Source organism: Nesoenas mayeri (assembly GCF_963082525.1).
Source record: "Nesoenas mayeri genome assembly, chromosome: 1".
Taxonomy (NCBI): domain Eukaryota; kingdom Metazoa; phylum Chordata; class Aves; order Columbiformes; family Columbidae; genus Nesoenas; species Nesoenas mayeri.
The window spans coordinates 1,167,697-1,186,310 of record NC_137541.1 but is presented as its reverse complement, the minus strand read 5'-3'; the positions used below and the strand labels follow the sequence as shown (position 1 = coordinate 1,186,310).

At 62.3% G+C, this 18,614-nt stretch overlaps 2 protein-coding genes across 4 annotated transcripts; one reads left to right on the top strand and one right to left on the bottom strand.

Annotated features, from left to right (window-relative positions):
• The first annotated feature begins 1,439 nt into the window (after positions 1 to 1,439).
• Positions 1,440 to 13,001, top strand: RBM28 (RNA binding motif protein 28). 3 transcript variants are annotated; one of them, XM_080344332.1, is made up of 19 exons: positions 1,440 to 1,618; positions 3,548 to 3,712; positions 3,793 to 3,881; positions 3,974 to 4,049; positions 5,406 to 5,498; positions 5,587 to 5,658; positions 5,775 to 5,967; positions 6,004 to 6,020; positions 7,266 to 7,353; positions 7,482 to 7,591; positions 7,680 to 7,754; positions 8,030 to 8,164; positions 8,247 to 8,311; positions 8,419 to 8,571; positions 9,833 to 9,967; positions 10,782 to 10,856; positions 10,943 to 11,211; positions 12,308 to 12,398; positions 12,636 to 13,001. In XM_080344332.1, exons 1-19 carry the CDS (start codon positions 1,441 to 1,443, stop codon positions 12,759 to 12,761), a joined length of 2,205 nt encoding a protein of 734 aa, XP_080200458.1. In that variant the 5' UTR covers position 1,440; the 3' UTR covers positions 12,762 to 13,001. The 3 variants fall into 3 exon arrangements, with proteins under 3 accessions (XP_080200458.1, XP_080200457.1, XP_080200459.1); XM_080344331.1 differs by having other exon boundaries at positions 5,775 to 6,020; XM_080344333.1 differs by lacking the exon at positions 9,833 to 9,967 and having other exon boundaries at positions 5,775 to 6,020.
• A 1,822-nt stretch (positions 13,002 to 14,823) lies between these two features.
• LEP (leptin) lies at positions 14,824 to 17,303 on the bottom strand (the record flags this gene model as incomplete). The annotated part of the gene is made up of 2 exons (XM_080345276.1): positions 14,824 to 16,140; positions 17,160 to 17,303. 2 exons carry the CDS (start codon positions 17,301 to 17,303, stop codon positions 15,739 to 15,741), a joined length of 546 nt encoding a protein of 181 aa, XP_080201402.1. The 3' UTR covers positions 14,824 to 15,738.
• Positions 17,304 to 18,614: the final 1,311 nt, after the last annotated feature.

Sequence of the window (18,614 nt, the reverse complement as noted above, 5' to 3'; positions counted from 1 at the left end):
CACTGCGCCCCCCCGCACCATGTGAGCCACCCAAACGCCCCTTGTGCCTCAGGGCCCCCCCGAGCCCCACCCCGTGTACCCAATAAAGTGCCACATGTGAAGGGTGTGAGTGTGACCCCGCGGGACCCCCCCGGGCCCCCCCAAATCACACCCCGCTCCGCCCCACTGTGCCCCCTACCCCGGGGCACCCCCCAGGCAGGAGAACCTCCCATGGCACCCAGGAGGGACCCTGCACCCCCCCATGGGACCCCCGAGCCCCCTTGACCCCCACAGCCCCTGGGACGGGACCCACAAACACCTCAAGCCCCCACATCCCATAGGATGGGACCCCCGAGCTCCCCCCAACCCCAATGCCCTTGTCCTGGGACCTCTGAGCACCCCTGACCCCCGCATCCCATATAATGGGACCCCCAAGCCCCCTGTTCCCCACATCCCATAGGATGGGACCCCCAAACTGCCCCCAACCCCAGTGCTCCTGATCTGGGGCCCCCAAACCCCCCTTTCCCCACTGCCCCGAGCTGGGACCCCCAAAGCCCCCCGGTCCCCTACATCTCATAGGATGGGACCCCTAACCCCCCCCCCTAACCCCCCACATCCCATAGAATGGGACTCCTGAACCCCCAAAACCCCCCACATCCCATAGGATGGGACTCCCGAACCCCCACAACCCACCACATCCCATAGGATGGGACCCCTAACCCCTCCCAACCACCCACATCCCATAGGATGGGACCCCTAACCCCTCCCAACCATTCACATCCTATAGGATGGGACCCCTAACCCCCTGACCCCCACATCCCATAGGATGGGACCCCTAACCCCCCCCAAGCCTCCACATCCCATAGAATGGGACCCTTAACCCCCTGACCCCCACATCCCATAGGATGGGACTCCCAAACCCCAAGAACCCCCCACATCTCATAGGATGGGACCTCTAACCCCCCCCAACCCTCCACATCCCATAGGATGGGACCCCTAACCCCCTGACCCCCACATCCCATAGGATGGGACCCTTAACCCCCTGACCCCCACATCCCATAGGATGGGACTCCCAAACCCCAACAACCCCCCATATCTCATAGGATGGGACCCTTAACCCCCCCCCAACCATCCACATCCCATAGAATGGGACTCCCAAACCCCCCCCAAACCCCCCCATCTCATAGGATGGGACTCCCGAACCCCCCCATATCCCATACAATGGGACCCCCGAGCCCCCCCCCACCCCAATGCCCCTGTCCTGGGACTCCCAAGTCCCCCCGACCCCCCACCCCACCCGCGCACAGGACCCCAAACTCCCCCTGTTCCCCACGCCGGGACCCCCGTCTCCCCCGTCCCCCCGCAATTCCCCGCCGCGCCGCCAGGTGTCGCGCTCCCCTGCGCCCCCGCCGCGCGGCGCTCTCTCCGTTCCCGGCAGCCCCCGCGCGGCGCGGTGCCAAGATGGCGGCGGGCGGCGCGGCCGCCGGTGCCGCTCCGGGTGCCGCTCCCGGTGCCGGTGCCGGTGCGGGCCGCACGGTGCTGGTGCGGGGCCTGCCCGCCTCCGCCACCGCCTCCGACCTCGAGAGCCTCTTCGGCCGCGTCGGGCCCCTCCGCCGCTGCTTCGTGGTCACCGAGAAGGGTCGGCGAGGGCGGGACGGGGCCTGAGAGCGGGGCTGTGGGGCTCAGGGAGCTGGAGGGGTCAGGGCCCTGGGGCAGGGGGCTGAGGGGATCTGGGGGGGCTGACCGGGTCTGGGGGTGCTGACCGGGTAACGGGAGCGGGCTCTGGGGGGGCTTAGGGGATATAAAGGGGTTTGGGGTGCCCAGGGGTCTATGGAGACTGAGGTGTCTGGGACTGGGACCTGAGGGGATCTGGGGGGGCTGATGGATTTAGGGGAGATGAATGGGTCTGGGGGGGCGCTCAGAGGGTCTGGGGGCTTCAGGGGTCTGGGACTGGGGTGTGAGGAGATCTGGGGGGGCTGACCGGGTCTAGGGGGGCTGACTGGGTCATGGGAGCGGGCTCGGGGGGGGCTTAGGGAATATAAAGGGGTTTGGGGGGCCCAGGGGTCTGTGGAGACTGAGGGGTCCTGAGACTGGGTCCTGAGGGGATCTGGGGGGGCTGATGGATTTGGGGGAGATGAGTGGGTCTGGGGGGGCGCTTAGAGGGTCTGGGGGCTTCAGGGATCTGGGACTGGGGTCTGAGGAGGTCTGGGGGTGCTGACCGGGTAACGGGAGCGGGCTCGGGGGGGGCTTAGGGAATGTAAAGGGGTCTGGGGGGCTCAGGGGTCTATGGAGACTGAGGGGTCCTGGGACTGGGTCCTGAGGGGATCTGGGGGGGCTGACGGGTTTGGGGGAGATGAGTGGGTCTGGGAGGCAGCTCAGAGGGTCTGGGGGGTTCAGGGGTCTGGGACTGGGGTCTGGGAGGGCTCAGGGAATTTTGGGGGGCTGAGGAGGCCTGGGAAGGTGCTCAGGGGTCTGTGGAGACTGAGAGGTCCTGGGACTGGGACCTGAGGGGATCTGGGGGGCTGCTGAGGGATTTGGGGGAGATGAGCGGGTCTAGGGGTTTCAGGGAGTTTGAGATCAGGGTCTGGGGGTCTCAGGGGGGCTGGGACTGGCGTCTAAGAGCATCTGAGGAGGCTCAGGGGTCTGGGACCAGGGTTTGGGAGGGCTCAGGGAGCTGGGGGCAGGGGGAGGGTCTCAGGGTGTTGGGGAGTTTAGGGATCTGGGGGGCTCAGGGGGTCTGGGACGAGGGGTTGAGGGGCTGAAGGGGTCTGTGGGAACTGAGCGGGTTTGAGGCCAGGGTCTGGGGGGACTCAGGGAATCTTGGGGGGCTGAGGGGGTCTGGGGGTCTCAGGGGGATTGGGGAGACTGAGGGGTCCTGGGACTGGGACCTGAGGGGATCTGGGGGGTGCTGATGGATTTGAGTGAGCTGAGCGGGTCTGGAGGGGGCTCAGAAGGTCTAGGGGGGTTCAGGGGTTTGGGGAGGCTGATGGGGCCTGAGACTGGGGTCTGGGGGGATCTGGGAGCACTGAGAGGGTCTGGGGGTCTCAGGGGGTTTGGAGAGACTGAGGGGTCCTGGGACTGGGGGCTGAGGGGATCTGGAGGGGGGTACTCAGGGAGTTTGGGGGGCTCAGGGGGTCTGGGACCAGGGTCTAGGGGGATGGAAGAGCCTGGAAGTGGGGAGGGGGGACCTCAAGGCATTTGTAGGGGGCTGATGTGGTTTCGGATAGGGGGCTGAGTGCGGGGCGCTGGGGTCCAGGGGTGCTCAGAGGGGCTTAGGGGATGTGGGGGGTCTGAGGGCCCTGGGACAGGGATCAGGGGGGTCTGAGATGGGGGGCAGGATCTCTGGGGGTGTGGGGTGCCTGGAGCTGGGGGTGGGAGGATTGGGGGAACAGGGATGTGCGTGCTGGGAACAGGAGCTGGGGGGGCTAGGGTGCAGGGTGATGGGGTCAGGAGAGCCTGTTATTGGGGGGGGGCAGAGGGAGGAAGACCCTTGGGGAGACAGTGGCAGCTGAGGAGGGGGCACGTGGCAGGGGATAGGAGCTCACTGCCCCCCCTTTGCCCCCCCCAGGCACCAGGACCTGTCGCGGCTTCGGCTACGTCACCTTCTCTCTGGGGGGGGACGCCCAGCGCGCCCTGCGGGAGCCCCCTAGCCTCGCCGGCCGCCCCCTCACCGTCACCCCCGCCCGGCAGCGGCCCCGCGGCGCCGGCAAGAAACCACAGGAGGATGAGGAGGGTGAGCTGGGGGGGGGCTGTGCCCTCAGGGACTGTCCCCAGGGCCGTGCTGTCCCCAACACCCCCGTCTCCCCCTGCCAGGTGCCCCCCCTGCAGCCCCCCCGGCGCCGAGGAAGCCCCGAGCCCCCTCCCGCAAAGCCCGGCTCATCGTGCGCAACCTCAGCTTCCAGGTATTGGCGGGGGGGTCCCGCTGCCCCCCAAACCGCTGTGGCCCTGGGGGGGGAACCCTGCGTCCCCCCCTCACCCCACTGTCCCCCTGCAGTGCTCCGAGGACGACCTGAGGTCCCTTTTCTCGCCCTTCGGCACCATCCTGGAGGTGAACATCCCCAAGAAAACGGGTGAGCTGAGCCCCCCCAAACCCTCTAGGGACTTTTTTTAGGGGACACACACCCACCCCCCCCTGCGAGGGGGGCGTGCAGCCACAGCCATTAAGTGGAAACCATTAATGCAATTATGTTGGTGCAAAACTAATTGTTGAAGGAATTGGGCAATATTCAAAATATTCGCTATATTCACCCGATTTCTCCCAAACCAGCTGCGGCTTCTTTGAGCGTCCCGACTGTTTTTGGGGCGGAAAACGCTTTCCCAGGGTTCAGTGAATCCTAAAACATCCATTTTGGCGCTACAGGAATAGATAAATATAGTTTTTCTTGATAAAAATGTGTGTTGGTTTTAGCGCTTCTTGTTTTGATTAATTAATTGAGTTTGAGCGAGTTATAACGAGCTAAAATCCACGGTATGGAACCGCAATTATTTTTGCACCAACCTAATGCTTTAGGAAGAGGAAAAATGGATGATATGTGACAAAAGTGACAAGCAAAGGGGCCCTGGATGGGGCCCCAAGTGACCCCAGGCGGGGGGGCCCTTGATGTCCCTTCTGGCCCCAAATATTTGGGGATTTTGTGGTTTTAGTGGTTGATTTTGTGATGATTTTTATTTTGAGGTGGATTTTGTGATTTCTTTTAAGGTGGATTTTGTGATTAATTTTAGTTTAAGGGGGATGATTTTGTGATTTTTAAGGTGGATTTTGTGATTTTCGGGGATTAATTTTCTGATTTTTTTGTTTTAAGGTGGATTTAGTGATTTTTGTGATTTCTTTTAAGGTTGATTTAGTGATTTTTTTTTTTTTTAAGGTGGATTTTGTGGGGGTTTTTTAAGGTGGAATTTGTGATTTTTTTTAAGGTGGAATTTGTGATTTTTTTTAAGGCGGAATTTGTGATTTTTTTAAGGTGGAATTTGTGATTTTTTTTAAAGTGGAATTTGTGATTTTTTTTAAGGTGGAATTCGTGACTTTTACCACTGATTTTTGTGATTTTCGGGGGTTGATTTTCTGATATTTTTTTTTAAGGTGGATCTTCTGATTTTTTTTTTAAGGTGGATTTCCGACATTTTTTTTTAAGGTGGATTTTCTGATATTTTTTTTTAAGGTGGATTTTCTGATATTTTTTTTAAGGTGGATTTCCGACATTTTTTTTAAGGTGGATTTTCTGATACTCTTTTAAGGTGGATTTTCTGATTTTTTTTTTAAGGTGGATTTTGTAATTATTTTTTAAGGTGGATTTTGTGGTTTTTATGGCTGATTTTTTGTGATTGTTTTGCGGTGGATTTTGTGATTTTTAAGGTGGATTTTGTGGTTTCTAACGCAGCTTTAGCAGTGTCTGCAGTTGATTTTGGTGCTTTCGGTGTGTTTGCAGACGGGAAGATGCGGGGCTTCGCCTTCGTGCAGTTCCAGAAGGTTCTGGAAGCGGCCAAAGCGCTGCGGGGGATGAACATGAGGGACATCAAAGGTCTGTGTGTCCCCGCTGTGTCCCCAGGGGTGTCACCGGGGGTGCGGTGACACTGATGCCGTGTCCCCGTGTCCCTTTGTCCCCACAGGGCGGCCGGTGGCCGTGGACTGGGCAGTGGCCAAGGACAAGTACCAGGCGACGCGGGGTGGCCCGTGTCACGGTGAGGGGACATGGGGACATTTTAGGGGGGGTGACCCCCAGTTCTGGGCAAGGGGGGTGGGGGGGGCACTGGGGGTGATTGTCACCTGTTGTCATTGTGTTTGTGTCACTGTGCAGGGGACAAAGAGGGGAAAGGGGGGGGTGAGGAGGAGGAAGAAGAGGAGGAGAAGGAAAAAGAAGAGGAGGAAGAGGAAGAAAAAGAAAAGGGTGAAGAAGAAGAAGAAGAGGAGGAGGAAGATGATGAGGAAGTAGGTGGTGATGATGACAGTGAGCAGGAAGAGGAGGAAGAGGAAGATGAAGAGGAAGATGAAGAGGAAGATGAAGAGGAAGATGAAGAGGAAGATGACGATGAGGAGGAGAAAGGTTTGTTCCCTGAGATGTGGGGGGGCTCCCTGGAGGTCTTGGGGGGGTTTCTTGGGCGTCTTGGAGGATTTCCTGGAGTCTGGGGGGTTTCCTGAGGGTCTTGGGGGGAGGTTCCTGGGGTCTGGGGGGATTTCTTGGGGGGGTTTCTGGGGTCTGGGGGGATTTCATGGCATCTGAGAGCAGGGCGGGGGCTCATTTCCTGGGATCTGAGAGGGGTTCCCCTAGGATGGGAGGGCCTGGGAAGATTCCCTGGGGTTTTGGGGGGATTTTCTGGGGGTCTGGGGGGCTCTTGAGGGGCTCCTCTTGGGTCAGGGGGGCTCCCCTTGGGTTGGGGGGTGTCTGGGGGGGGCTCTTCTGGGGTTACAAGGGGCCTGGGGGACTCCTTTGGGGTCAGGGGGCATGTGGGGGGCTCCCCTGAAGTCTTGAGGGCAATTTCTTGGGTCAGGGGGGGCTCCCCTGGAGTCGGGGAGGCTGGGGGGTCTCAGGGGGCTCCTCTGGGATGGGGGGGGGTTCCGCTTGGGTCTGGGGGAGTTTCCCTTTGGTTTGGGGAGGTCTCCCCTGGGGTCTGGAGGAACTTCCCTGGGATGCGGGGGGGTCTCATCTGTGGTCTGGGGGGGTTACATTGGGTCTGGGGGGGTTCCCTGGGATGCGGGGGGTGTCTCATCTGTGGTCTGGGGGGGTTCCCTGGGATGCGGGGGGGTCTCATCTGTGGTCTGGGGGGGTTACATTGGGTCTGGGGGGGTTCCCTGGGATGCGGGGGGGTCTCATCTGTGGTCTGGGGGGGTTACATTGGGTCTGGGGGGGTTCCCTGGGATGCGGGGGGGTCTCATCTGTGGTCTGGGGGGGTTCCCTGGGATGCGGGGGGGTCTCATCTGTGGTCTGGGGGGGTTACATTGGGTCTGGGGGGGTTCCCTGGGATGCGGGGGGGTCTCATCTGTGGTCTGGGGGGGTTACATTGGGTCTGGGGGGGTTCCCTGGGATGTGGGGAGGTCTCATCTGTAGTTTGGGGGGGTTACATTGGGTCTGGGGGGGTTCCTTGGGATGTGGGGAGGTCTCATCTGTAGTTTGGGGGGGTTACATTGGGTCTGGGGGGGGTTCCCTGGGATGGGGGCGGGGCTCATCTGTGGCCTAGGGGGGCTTTTCCCTTGGGTTTGGGGGCTTCATGGGGTCTTGGGGAGTTCTGGGGGGGCTCCCTTGGGTCTAGGGGTGCTCTTGTCCCCCCATTCCAGCCCCTGCCTCTTTCAGGGGGGGCTGCACCCCAGAAGAGGCGGCTGGGGGGGGCTCGGCAGCCGCCCCCCTCGGACGTGGGCGAGGGCAGAACTGTCTTCATCCGGTGAGTGCCGGGCCAAGGCGGGCACAGCGGGCCCCCCCCGCTTTGCCGTGCTGCTGTATCCGGGCCCAGGGAGGAGGGGACTCTGCCTACGCCCCCTCCCCAAACTGTGTGTGCCCCCCCAAATTCAGGAATCTCTCCTTCGAGACGGAGGAGGAGGCTGTGGGGGAGATGCTGCAGCAATTCGGGGACCTCAAATACGTCCGGCTCGTCCTGCACCCCGACACCGAGCGCCCCAAAGGTGCCCTGCGGCGGGGGGGACACACATTTGGGGGACACAAACCCCTTCTTGTCCCTGACCCCCGCTGTGTTGTGTCCCCCCCCTCCAGGTTGTGCCTTTGCCCAGTTCCTGACACAAGAAGCTGCCCAGAAATGCGTGCAGGCTGCGCAGGAGGACGGGGAGGTGAGTTCTGGGGGTTGAGGGGGGACGTGAGGGACCCCCCGGGGATTAGGGGTGGCATAGGAAACTCCCCCAGGGGTGGGGGGACACAAGGGACCCCCCCTGGGGCAACCAGCACCCCTGCTAGGGGGCATGGGGACAGTCCCTACCATGGGTTTAGGGGGTGCAAGTGGGGTTGTCCCCCTCTCTGGGGTCACCCCCACTCTCAGCGACCCTCTGTGGGGTGGGGAGTGCGGTCACGGGTGCCCCCCCTACCCCACTGTACCCCAATTTTCAGGGGGGGGGGTCTGCGGCTGGACGGGCGGCAGCTGCGCATCGACCCGGCCGTGAGCCGCGAAGAGGCACAAAAGCTCCGTGGGCAGCAGCCGAAGAAGCCCACGGGGACCCGAAACCTCTACCTGGCGCGTGAAGGCCGTGAGTGTCACCCTTGGGGGGTCCCTTGTGTCCCCCCCCCCCCCTCAAACTCCCCATTTCACCCCACTTTCCCCCCCTGCAGTGATCCGTGCCGGCACCAAGGCAGCAGAGGGCGTGAGTGACGCCGACATGGCCAAGCGAGCACGGGTGAGTGTGACGAACACCCGGCATGGGGGGGCTGTGACAGCTTGGGGACAACATGCCCTATGCCAGGGGGGTCAGAGCCCTCTCCCTCACATCCCAGTTCCCCCCAGTTTGAGGAGCTGAAGCACCAGAAGCTGCGGGACCAGAACATCTTTGTGTCCCCCACCCGGCTGTGCGTGCACAACCTGCCCAAGGCCGTGGACAGTGTGCGGCTGCGGAGCCTCCTGCTGCGCCTGCTCGGCAGGGGCACGCGTGTCACCGAGGTGGGTGACACCCCCGCCGCCCCTTGGGTGTCCCCTGTGTCCCCCCTGTGCTCCATGTCCCCTCCGTGGGGGTGTTTGGGGATGTGGAGCAGGTGGATGTCCCCATCTGGGGAGGGTTTTGGGGTGTGAAGGGGGTGGGTGTCCCCTCTGTCGCTCTAGTGTCACCCTATGTTACTTTAGTGTCCCCTCTGGGGTGAGTTTGGGGGTGCAGAGCAGGTGAGCAGCCCCGCTGTGTCCCCCATGTCCCTCTGTGTCCCTCCTAGGGTGGATTTGGGGATGCAGAGGAGGTGGGTGTCCCCATCTGGTCAGGATTTTGGGGTGTGAAGGGAGTGGGTGTCCCCTCTGTGTCACTGTAGTGTCCCCCTGTGTCCCCTCTGCGGTGGATTCTGGGGATGCAGAGAAGAGGAGTGTCCCCCACTGTGTCCTTGTCTGTGTCCCCTCAGGGATGGGTTTGGGGGTGCAGAGAAGGTGACTATCCCCATCTTTGTCCCCTCAGTGTCCCCATGTGCTCTGTGTCCCCTCTGGGGTGGGTTTGGGGTTAACTAGGGGTGCACAGGAGGTGGGTGTGTCCCCCCCACACTGTCCCCTTGTGTCTCCTTTGGGGGTGACTGGACATAGGTGTCCCCCACTGTGTCCTTGCCTGTGTCCCCCCATGTCCTTCTGTGTCCCCTCGGGGAGGGTTTGGGGGTGACTAGGGGTGCAGAGGAGGTGGGTGCCCCCTGCTCTGTCCCCTCCCTGTGTCCCACCCCTCCATGCCCTGTGTCCCCTCGGGAGTGGTTTGTGGGTGCAGAGAAGCTCAATGTCCCTCTTGTGTCCCCTCTGGGCTGGGTTTTGCGGTGAGTGGGGGTGCAGGGGGGATGGGTATTACACCCCCAAACTGTCTCCTCTTCCAGGGTCCCCCTGTGCTCTGTGTCCCCTCTGGGGTGGGTTTTGGGGTGCAGAGGAGGTGGGTGTCCCCTTATGTCCCCCCATGTTCCCCTGTGTCTGCTCTGGGGTGGGTTTTGGGGTATGGAGGAGAGGGTGGTGTGTGAGGGAATTGTCCCCGCTGTGTCCCCACTGGGTTGGATTTTGGGGTGCAGAAGGGGGTGTCCTATGCTGAGGTGCAGTGGGGGGGTCTTGGTGGCTCAGGGTCCCCCCCAGTGCCGGGTGATGTGGGAGCAGCAGGGACAGGGACAATTTTGGGGGTACAGCTGCTGGCACTGGGGGGATCCCGCTGTCACTGGGGGGCGGCGGTGGCTCAGCGGTGCGGTGTCCCCCCCAGTGCCGGGTGATGCGGGAGCAGCGGGGCCAGGGCCACTCTTTGGGGTTCGCCTTCGTGGGGTTCGGGGCGCACGAGCAGGCGCTGGCCGCGCTGCGCAGCCTCAACAACAACCCCCACATCTTCGGGCCAAACAAGGTGGGTGCTGGGGGGCTGGGGGGGTGGGACCCCCGCAGTGGGGCAGGGGATGTCCCCCCTTTGTCGCCCTTTTTCTGTGTCCCCCACTTTCCTTTGTCTCCCTGCTTTGTCTCCCCTCTTGTCCCCGCCTTGTCCCCTTCTTTCTGTGTCCCCTGCTTTGTCCCCATCTCCCCTTCCCTGTGCGCCACCCCCCCTTTCCTGTGTCCCTCTCTTGGCCCTCTTTTGTCCCCCCTTTTTCTGTGTACCCCCTTTTTGTGTCCCCCTCTTTCCTTTGTCTCCCTCCTTTGTCTCCCCACTTTCTCCCCTCTTGTCCCCCCCGTCCCCTTCTTTCTGTGTCCCCTGCTTTGTCTCCATCTCCCCTTTGCTGTGCCCCCCCCTTTCCTGTGTCCCCCTCTTGTCCCTCCTTTGTCCCCTGTTTTGTGTCCCCCCTTTTCCTGTGTCCCCTCCTTGTCCCTGCCATTGTCCCCCTCATCCCCTTCTTTCTGTGTCTCCAATTATATCTGTGTGCCCCCCCTTCCCCACACTCCCCCTCTGTGGGATCCTGGGGGGGGTCTCCCCACGCCCCCTCCAACCCTCCACCTTGTCTCTAGCACCTCCTGGGTCCCCCACTGTGTCCCCCCCCCCCAGCCCCAGGGTCTCCCCATCACCCCATTTTTCTCCTGGGGTGCTCCTGGGGGTATTGAGGGGCTGGACCCCCCCTCAAGGGCGCCTCCTGGACTGATGGGGGGCTGCCACACCCAGGGCACCTCCTGGTGTTTTGGGGAGGCTCCCCCCATTCCCAGGACCCCCCCAACTCATTCCCCCCCCCTCCCAGAGGCCCATAGTGGAGTTCTCACTGGAGGATCGGCGCAAGCTGAAGCTTAAGGAGCAGCGAGCCCAGCGCAGCCTGGTAGGACCCTGACACCCCCGTGTGTCCCCCCGTCCCCTTTGTCACCCCTCTTGTCCCCCCCTCGCAAACCATCCCCACTCACGCAGCTCAAGCTGAAAGCGAAGGCAGCGGAGAAGGAACCAACCAAACCATCAGAACCCCCTAAAAAACATAAAGCAAGGACGAAACCCCCCCCCAAAGGCTCCGAGGGGTCCCCCCAGGCTGGGGGTGCCCCGGGGGGGGCCCAGGGCGCCCCCCAAGCCGTGCCCTGGGGTGGGTTCCGCGTGGAGGCGCCGGGGCAGCGGGTGCAGCTGCCGGACGGGAGCAGCCGCAGGAAGGTGCTGGCGCTGCCCTCGCACCGCGGGCCCAAGATCAGGTATTTCGGGGGGGTGGGGGGGCACCCAATTTTGACACCACCCTCAGGGTGCTCCCCCACCCTGGGGTGCCAGTGGTTTGGGGGGAGCATCTCTGGGTTGTCCCTTCCCTCCCTGGGGGTGTAATGGATGGGATGTGTGTCAATTTGGGGTGTATGGGGGGCAGATCTGGGGTGCTGGGTGACACCCGAGGGTGTCCTTGGCACATCTGGGTAGCCACAGGTGTCCCTGTCACCCATGGGCACATCTGGGCACTCATGGGTGTTCTTGTCACCCCTGGGCACCCACGGGCATCACTGTCACCCATGGGCATCGCTGTCACCCACAGGCACATCTGGGCACTCATGGTTATCCTGGGTACTCACAGACACATCTGGACACCCATGGATGTCTTTGTCACCTCTGGGCACCCACAGGCATCACTGTCACTCTTGGGCACATCTGGGCACACACAGGTCCATCTGGGCACCTGTGATAGTCTCTAGCACCCACGGGCACATCTGGGCATGCACAGGTGTCCCTGTGTCCCCTTGGCACATCTGGGCAGCCATATACACATCTGAGCATCCATGGGCGACCTTTCCACCTCTGTGCACATCTGGGCACCCAGGGGCACAGTGACACATTGAGACATCCACAGGTGTCCCTGTCACCCATGGCCACATCCGGGCACTCATGGGTATCCCTGGCACTCAAGAGCACATCTGGCCACCCATGGGTGCCCTTGTCATCCCTGGGCACATCTGGGCACCCATCGGTGTCCCTGTCACCAGGAGGCAGATCTGGGCGTGCATGGGTGTCGTTGGCACCCTTGGGCACATCTGGCCATCCACAGTGACACATCTGGGCAGCCACAGGCACCCATGTCACCCACAGACACATCTGGGGACCCCCAGGTGTCCTTGTCACCCATGGGCACATCTGGGGATCCCTGGTTGTCCTTGTCACCCACAAACACATTTGGGGACCCATTGGTGTCCCTGCCACCCACCTGAACATCTGGGGACCCATTGGCATCCCTGTCACCTGTGGGCACATCAGGGCACTCCTGGGTGTCCCTGTCACCCACGCGTGCCCCTCTGCTCCCCCTCCCCCCAGGAAACGTGACAAGGGGAAGGTGAAGCCCCCCCCACCCAAACAGCCCAAGGCCAAGAGGCGCAAGGAGAAGCGCAAGGCGCCCCCCACCCAGGTAAGGAGCCCCCCACCCAGGTAAGGACCCCCCACCCTCACAGGGACATGGGGGCTCATGCCCCCCCCACCCCATTTTGGGCTCAGATCGCCCTAATGGAGGGGGGGGGGTGCTCCCCCCTTGCACACAACGATCACCTGGGGGTGAATCTCCCCATATTCCCCATCTTGTACCCCCCCGCAAACCCCCCAGTTTGGGTGGGGGCACCCCCGAACCTCCCCGCATTGTCTCCCACAGCCGCGGCGGCGGGGGGGCCCCGGGGGGGCCGAGGCGCGATTCAGCGAGCTGGTGGAGCGATACAAGAGGAAAATCCTGGGCAGCGACCCCCCTGCAGCAAAGAGGAGCAAATGGTTTGAGAGCTGAGACCCCCCACCCTGACCCCCACCCTTGGGGGCTGGTTCTTTTTGGAGGTTCATTGGCCTCAAATCCCCTCGAACGGGGGGGCCAAGCGCTGGGTCTACCTTTGTGCCCCCACCCCGCACCGGGTTTTGGGACCCTTGTGGGGGTGGGGTGGAGAGGGGGGACCCCCTGTTCCCCCCCCCACCTTGTCAGAGAGGGGATGCTGTAAAAATAGAGGAATATTTTGTAATAAAATGCTATTTTGGAGGGAAAATCGTCCTGGTGTCACCTACAGGTCCTAGGGACCCCCAGCCCCCCCCAAAAGAACTTGGGCACCCCTGAGACCACACCCCCGGGGTCCCCCAGTCCCTCAGCCATGGGGGTCTCTGAGCACCGCCCCCCCCACCTCTTGGATCCCTGAGCCCCCCAACTTGGGGACCCCTGAGCCCCCCTCAATTCCTGGGACCCCCAAACTGCTGACCCCTGGGGTGCCTGAGCTCCCCCTACTCCTGGGGTCCCCTGAGCACCCCCCTCCCCCCCAAATTCTCGAGGACCCTTGGGACCCCTAAGCACTGCCCCCCCCGATTCCTTGGGACACCTGAGCCTCCCCTCCCATTCCTCTGGACCCCCCACCCCCCTCCCCCAATTCCTGAGGTCACTTGGGACCACCCAGTCCTGGACTCCTGGGGTCCCCTAAGCCCCCCCCCGCCCTTCTTGGGGACCCCTGTGTGTCCCCCCAGGCTGGGTGGTCACGATTTGGGGTGCCCTGGGATGAAGGAAAGGGGGTGCTGGGGGTGGGGGGAGATGAAAGGCGGGGCAGAGGGTCCCTGTGGCCTGGGGGGCAGAGTTGGGGTGTCCTGGGGTTGGTGGCCACACCGGTGACATGGCGTAAGTGACATGCAGGGGGGGGCATGGGGACCGCCCTACCCCCAAGCCAGGGTGTCCCCGCAGTGGGGCTGGGGACAAGGGCAGTGATGGAGGACTCGGTGGTGACAGGGGACACACACGTGCGTCCCTGCGGTTCCCGGGGACAGCGAGTTGGCTCCGTGTTTTGTCCCCTATCTGTCCCCATCCGTGTCCCCCTCCCTGTCCCCTGCTTCGTCCCCCTCTTCCTGTCCCCATCCTTGTCCCCCCATCCCCGTTCTTGTCCTCACCTCTGTCCCCCATCCTTGTCCTTCTTCCCATCCCCCTTCCTGTCCTCCCCTTTGTCACCCTGCTTTGTCCCCCATCCTTGTCCCCATCCCTGTCCCCCCCCTCCCAGTCCCTTTCCCCATCCTTGTCCCCTTTCCTTGTCCCCCCTCCCAGTCCACATCCCTGTCCCCCTGTCCCGATTCCTGTCCCTATCCTTGTCCCCTCTCCCTGTCCCCACCTTTGTTCCCCATCCTTGTCCCCATCCCTGTCCCCCGCTCCCAGTCCCCCTCCCTCTCCCAGATCCCTGTCCCCCTGTCCCCATCCTTGTCCCCCCATCCTTGTCCCCCCATCCTTGTCCCCCCATCCTTGTCCCCCCATCCTTGTCCCCCCATCCTTGTCCCCCCATCCTTGTCCCCCCATCCCTTTCCTTGTCCCCTTTCCTTGTCCCCTTTCCTTGTCCCCCTCCCCGTCCTCCCTCCCAGTCCCCCTGTCCCATCCCTGTCCCATCCCTGTCCCATCCCTGTCCCATCCCTGTCCCATCCCTGTCCCATCCCTGTCCCCCCATCCCTGTCCCCCCGGCTAGTCCCCTTTCCTTGTCCCCCTCCCAGTCCCCCATCCCTGTTCCCCTGTCCCATTTCCTGCCCCCTCTCCCTGTCCCCACCTTTGTTCCCCATCCTTGTCCCTCTCCCCCTCCTTTCCCCTCCCTGTCCCCCCCCTGTTGTCCCCCATCCCTGTCCCTGTGTCCCCCCCTTCAGCCGGAGGTGTCGGGGTCACCCCAGGCCGGGAGGTGACCGGCGGGGGGGGTGGCAAAACCACGAAGCCACCAAGAGCTCGTAAACCCTCACGGAGCCACCGGGGCCTGAGTCACCCGTGTCCCCACCCGCCCCGTGTCCCCGGGGTCCCCTGTCCCCCGGGGGGGGGGTGACACCCCCTCCTTTGGGGGTCCCCGCTCCAGCTGCGGGGGGGACACCCCGTCCCCTTTATATTTCTATATTGTAGAGATTAAACACTGGGGGTTGATTCACACCCCCCGACCTTGGGGACACATTTCACCCCCTGGCTCCTTGGGGACACCAGTGGCGGTGACAGTGACACCAGCCTGGGGGGGCAGGGAGGGGGGGCTGCTCGAAAAGGGACTTTATTGAAAATTAATGGGGGAGAGGGAAATACACATAGTGAAGAATAATAGTGATAGCGGTTGTAATAATAACAGTAACGGTCATAATATAGTAATTAAAATACTAATTACAGTAACAATAAAAGTGATAAAATAATTAGAATATAATAATTAAAATAAAAATAATAGTAATTAAATAATTACAATAACAATAGAAGTGATAAAATAATTAGAAAATAATAATAATAAATTACAATCACAATAAAAGTGATAAAGTAATTAGAAAATAATAATAATAATAATAATCTAATGTTAATTAGAACACTTATAATTAAAATAAATAATAATAATGTTTGAAGTGACAATAAAATTAATAATTAAAATAGTAATAATTTAATGAAAACTTTTAAAATAATAAAATAATAAAAATATAATTTAAAATGTAAATAGAATTATAATTTAAAAGAACTATAATTAAAATAACAAAAGCAATACTAAACTAACACTGAAATGATGCTAATTAAATAATTACGTCTTAAATAATAAAAATAATAATAAATATAATAAATATAATTAAAATAATACTAAAATGGAAGTAAAAATGTAATAATAATAATAATAATAATAATAATAATATAAAAGAAAGGGAGGGACAGAGGAGCCCGGACCCCGCGGTGTCGGTGCCACCCCCACCCTTGCGCTGGGGGCTGAGCCCGGTGTCCCCCCTGTCCCCAGGGTGTCCCCCCGTGTCCCCTAGCAGGCGGGGGGCCCGTCCAGCCGGGCGGCGATGGCATCCAGACAGTCCCGGAGTCGCGCCAGCGCCACCGCGGCCACCGTGTGCGGAGCCTCGGCCACCAGCTCGGCCAGCCGGGGGGGGACCCCGGGCGGGGGCGACACGGCGGGGAGGGGACAGCCCAGCAGGGTGACCAGGGTGAGCAGGAGGCTGCGCAGGTTCTCGGTGTCGTTGGCCACCTGGGCCAGCGGGGGGTGGCCCGGGGCCAGTGTCCCCAGCAGGCGCTGGAGCGGGGGGAGGCGCTGTGCCAGCGCCCCCAGCCCCCCCTCGGGGACACCTCCCCCCTCGGGGACACCCCCCGCCTGGGGGGTCACCCCCTCCCCCACCTCCAGCCCCCGGATCCGCAGCGTCACCGGGAGCAGCTGTGGGGGACACGGAGGTCAGTGGGGGGACACGGGGACACTGCAGGGGTGGGGGGACACGGGGGTCAGTGGGGGGACACAGGGACACTGCAGGAGTCGGGGGACACGGGGTCAGTAGGGGGGACACGGGGACACTGCAGGGGTGGAGGGACACAGGGGGTCAGTGGGGGGGACATGGGCGTCAGGGGTGGAGACGGGGGGTCGGTGGGGGGGACACAGAGGGGATCACAGGGGTCGGGATGGGGACACGGGATGGGGATGGACATGGGGAGTTAGTGGGGGGGACACGGGGGGGTCGGTGAGGGGGACACGGGGGGGTCAGTGGGGGGACTGAGGGGGTCAGTGAGAGGGACACAGAGGGTCAGAAGGGGGACACGGGGGATCAGTGGGGGACACGGGGGTCGGGATGGGGACAAGGGATGGGGGGGACATGGGGAGTTGGGGGGGGACAGGGGAGTGTCAGTGGGGGACACGGGGACACTAGAGGGGTGGGGACACACGAGGGGTCAGTGAGGGGTACACAGGGCTCGGGGGGGGACATGGGGGTCAGTGGGGGGACACGGGGGTCTGGAGGGGGGAAGAAGAAATGGAAGGATTAGTGGGAGGGACTTAGGAAGAGCTGGGGGAGGGGGGGGGGACAAGAAGGGGGGTTAGGACAGGGATCCCCCTCCTCCAGCCACGGGTGACCCTCTCTGGGGACCCCCCCACCCTGTGGCACAGGGTCCCCTCCAGCATCCCACCCTGGGAACCCCCCACTCCAGGACATGGGGACCTTGCCAACCCAGCCCTGGGTGACCCTCCCTGCTGACCCCCCCTCCGTCTGGGGTACAGGGGTGTGTCCCCCCCCAGCATCCCACCCTGGAGACACCCCCAATCTGAACCCCCCTGTCCTGGGTGTACCCCCAATAGGGACCCCCCAACACCCCCCCCTCCCTTGGGTGACATAATGGCCTGGGTGACACAGTGTCCCTTAGGGGGCGACCCCCTGAGTGTGCCCCCCCACAGCCCCCCCCGCTCACCTGCAGGTGCTGGATGCGGGTGCTGAGGGTGCGGGTGAGGTTGCGGGTGTCGGCCTGGACCTTGTCGGGCCGGAGGGGACGGCCACCGGCCACCGGCAGCCACAGCCACAGGACACCCCACAGGGACACGAGGGGACAGCGCATCCTCGCGGGCTCTGTCACACGGGGGGGTCAGCACCCCAAAAATGTCCCCCCTGCCCAGAGGGAACGTGCGGGATGCTCTGAGCTCTCTCTGGGGACATCCCTGTGTCATCCCTGTCACTCATCCCAGGGGACACTGTCACACCATGGGGTGTCACAGGGAGGGGACACTTCGCTCATGTTGGGGTCACCCCCCCTCGGTGTTCCCCAGGAGGTGGGAGCGGATAGAGGGTGAGGTGACAAGCCCGGGGACATCGGGGGAAGTGATGTCCCCACCGTGTGCCAGCCCTGGGACATCGGGGGAAGTGATGTCCCCACCGTGTGCCAGCCCTGGGACAACGGAGAGCCGGGTCCCGTCACCACCGTGTCACCATGTCACTGTGCCACCGCCACGTGCCCCGTCACCTTCCCGGAGCTGCCCTTTCGCAAGCGCCGTCCCCGCCACCCAAGGTCCCCAGTTGTGACCGCGCAGGGCTGGCACCGGAGCCTTGGTGACAACACGGCCAGGGGACATGGCTGTGACAGGGGGGTCCTGTCCCGTCCCCGGGGACCCATGTCCTCTGTGGCCAAGGGAGGGGTGTGGAGAGCAGGGGGACTCCAGGGTGACGTGTGTCCCTGTCACCCACTGCCTGGGGATGGGGACTTGGGGACACGGGGATGGGGGGACATGGGGATGTTGGGGACATGGGGACAGAGCAGCTGCCACCCCAGTACTCACCGGAGACTTGCACCCGCTCGCTGAGCCTAGAACAAGAGAGACAGTGACATGGGGACATGGGGACACAGGGACCGCTGCCAGAACCCCCCGGTGTCACCACCCTGCTGGCCTGGGTGCGGGGGCCAGCAGGACTTGGCGGGGGCGGGGGGGTTGGTGGCCCCTTGGGGACTCCAGGATGCTCAGGCCCCCCCTGGCATGGCACTGGGGGCCACGGCTGATGACACCACCACGGCCTGGCCACCCAGGGGACAGGGAGCGGGGGCGGAGCGGGGGACAGGGACATCCTGTCCGTGTGCCCGAGGTGCTGGCACTGGGCAGGTGAGGCCGGTTCAGCCGGGACGGGGGGGCCTGGACACCCCGAAGGGACTGCGGGCCCTGGTCAGGGTCCCCGGGGCCACAGGGGGGGCATGGGGGGTCCCAGGGGTGGAGCTGCCCTGGTCCCCCCGCAGTGGTTTGAGGGGCTGGGTGGGGGTGTCACAAGGTGGGGGTGTCCCTGGGGTGGGGGGTCACAGGGACGGGAATGTCCCTGGTGAAAGGGTGTCCCGAGGACAAGGGATATCCCGGGTGGGGGTGTCCCTGAGGAAGGGATTTCCCAG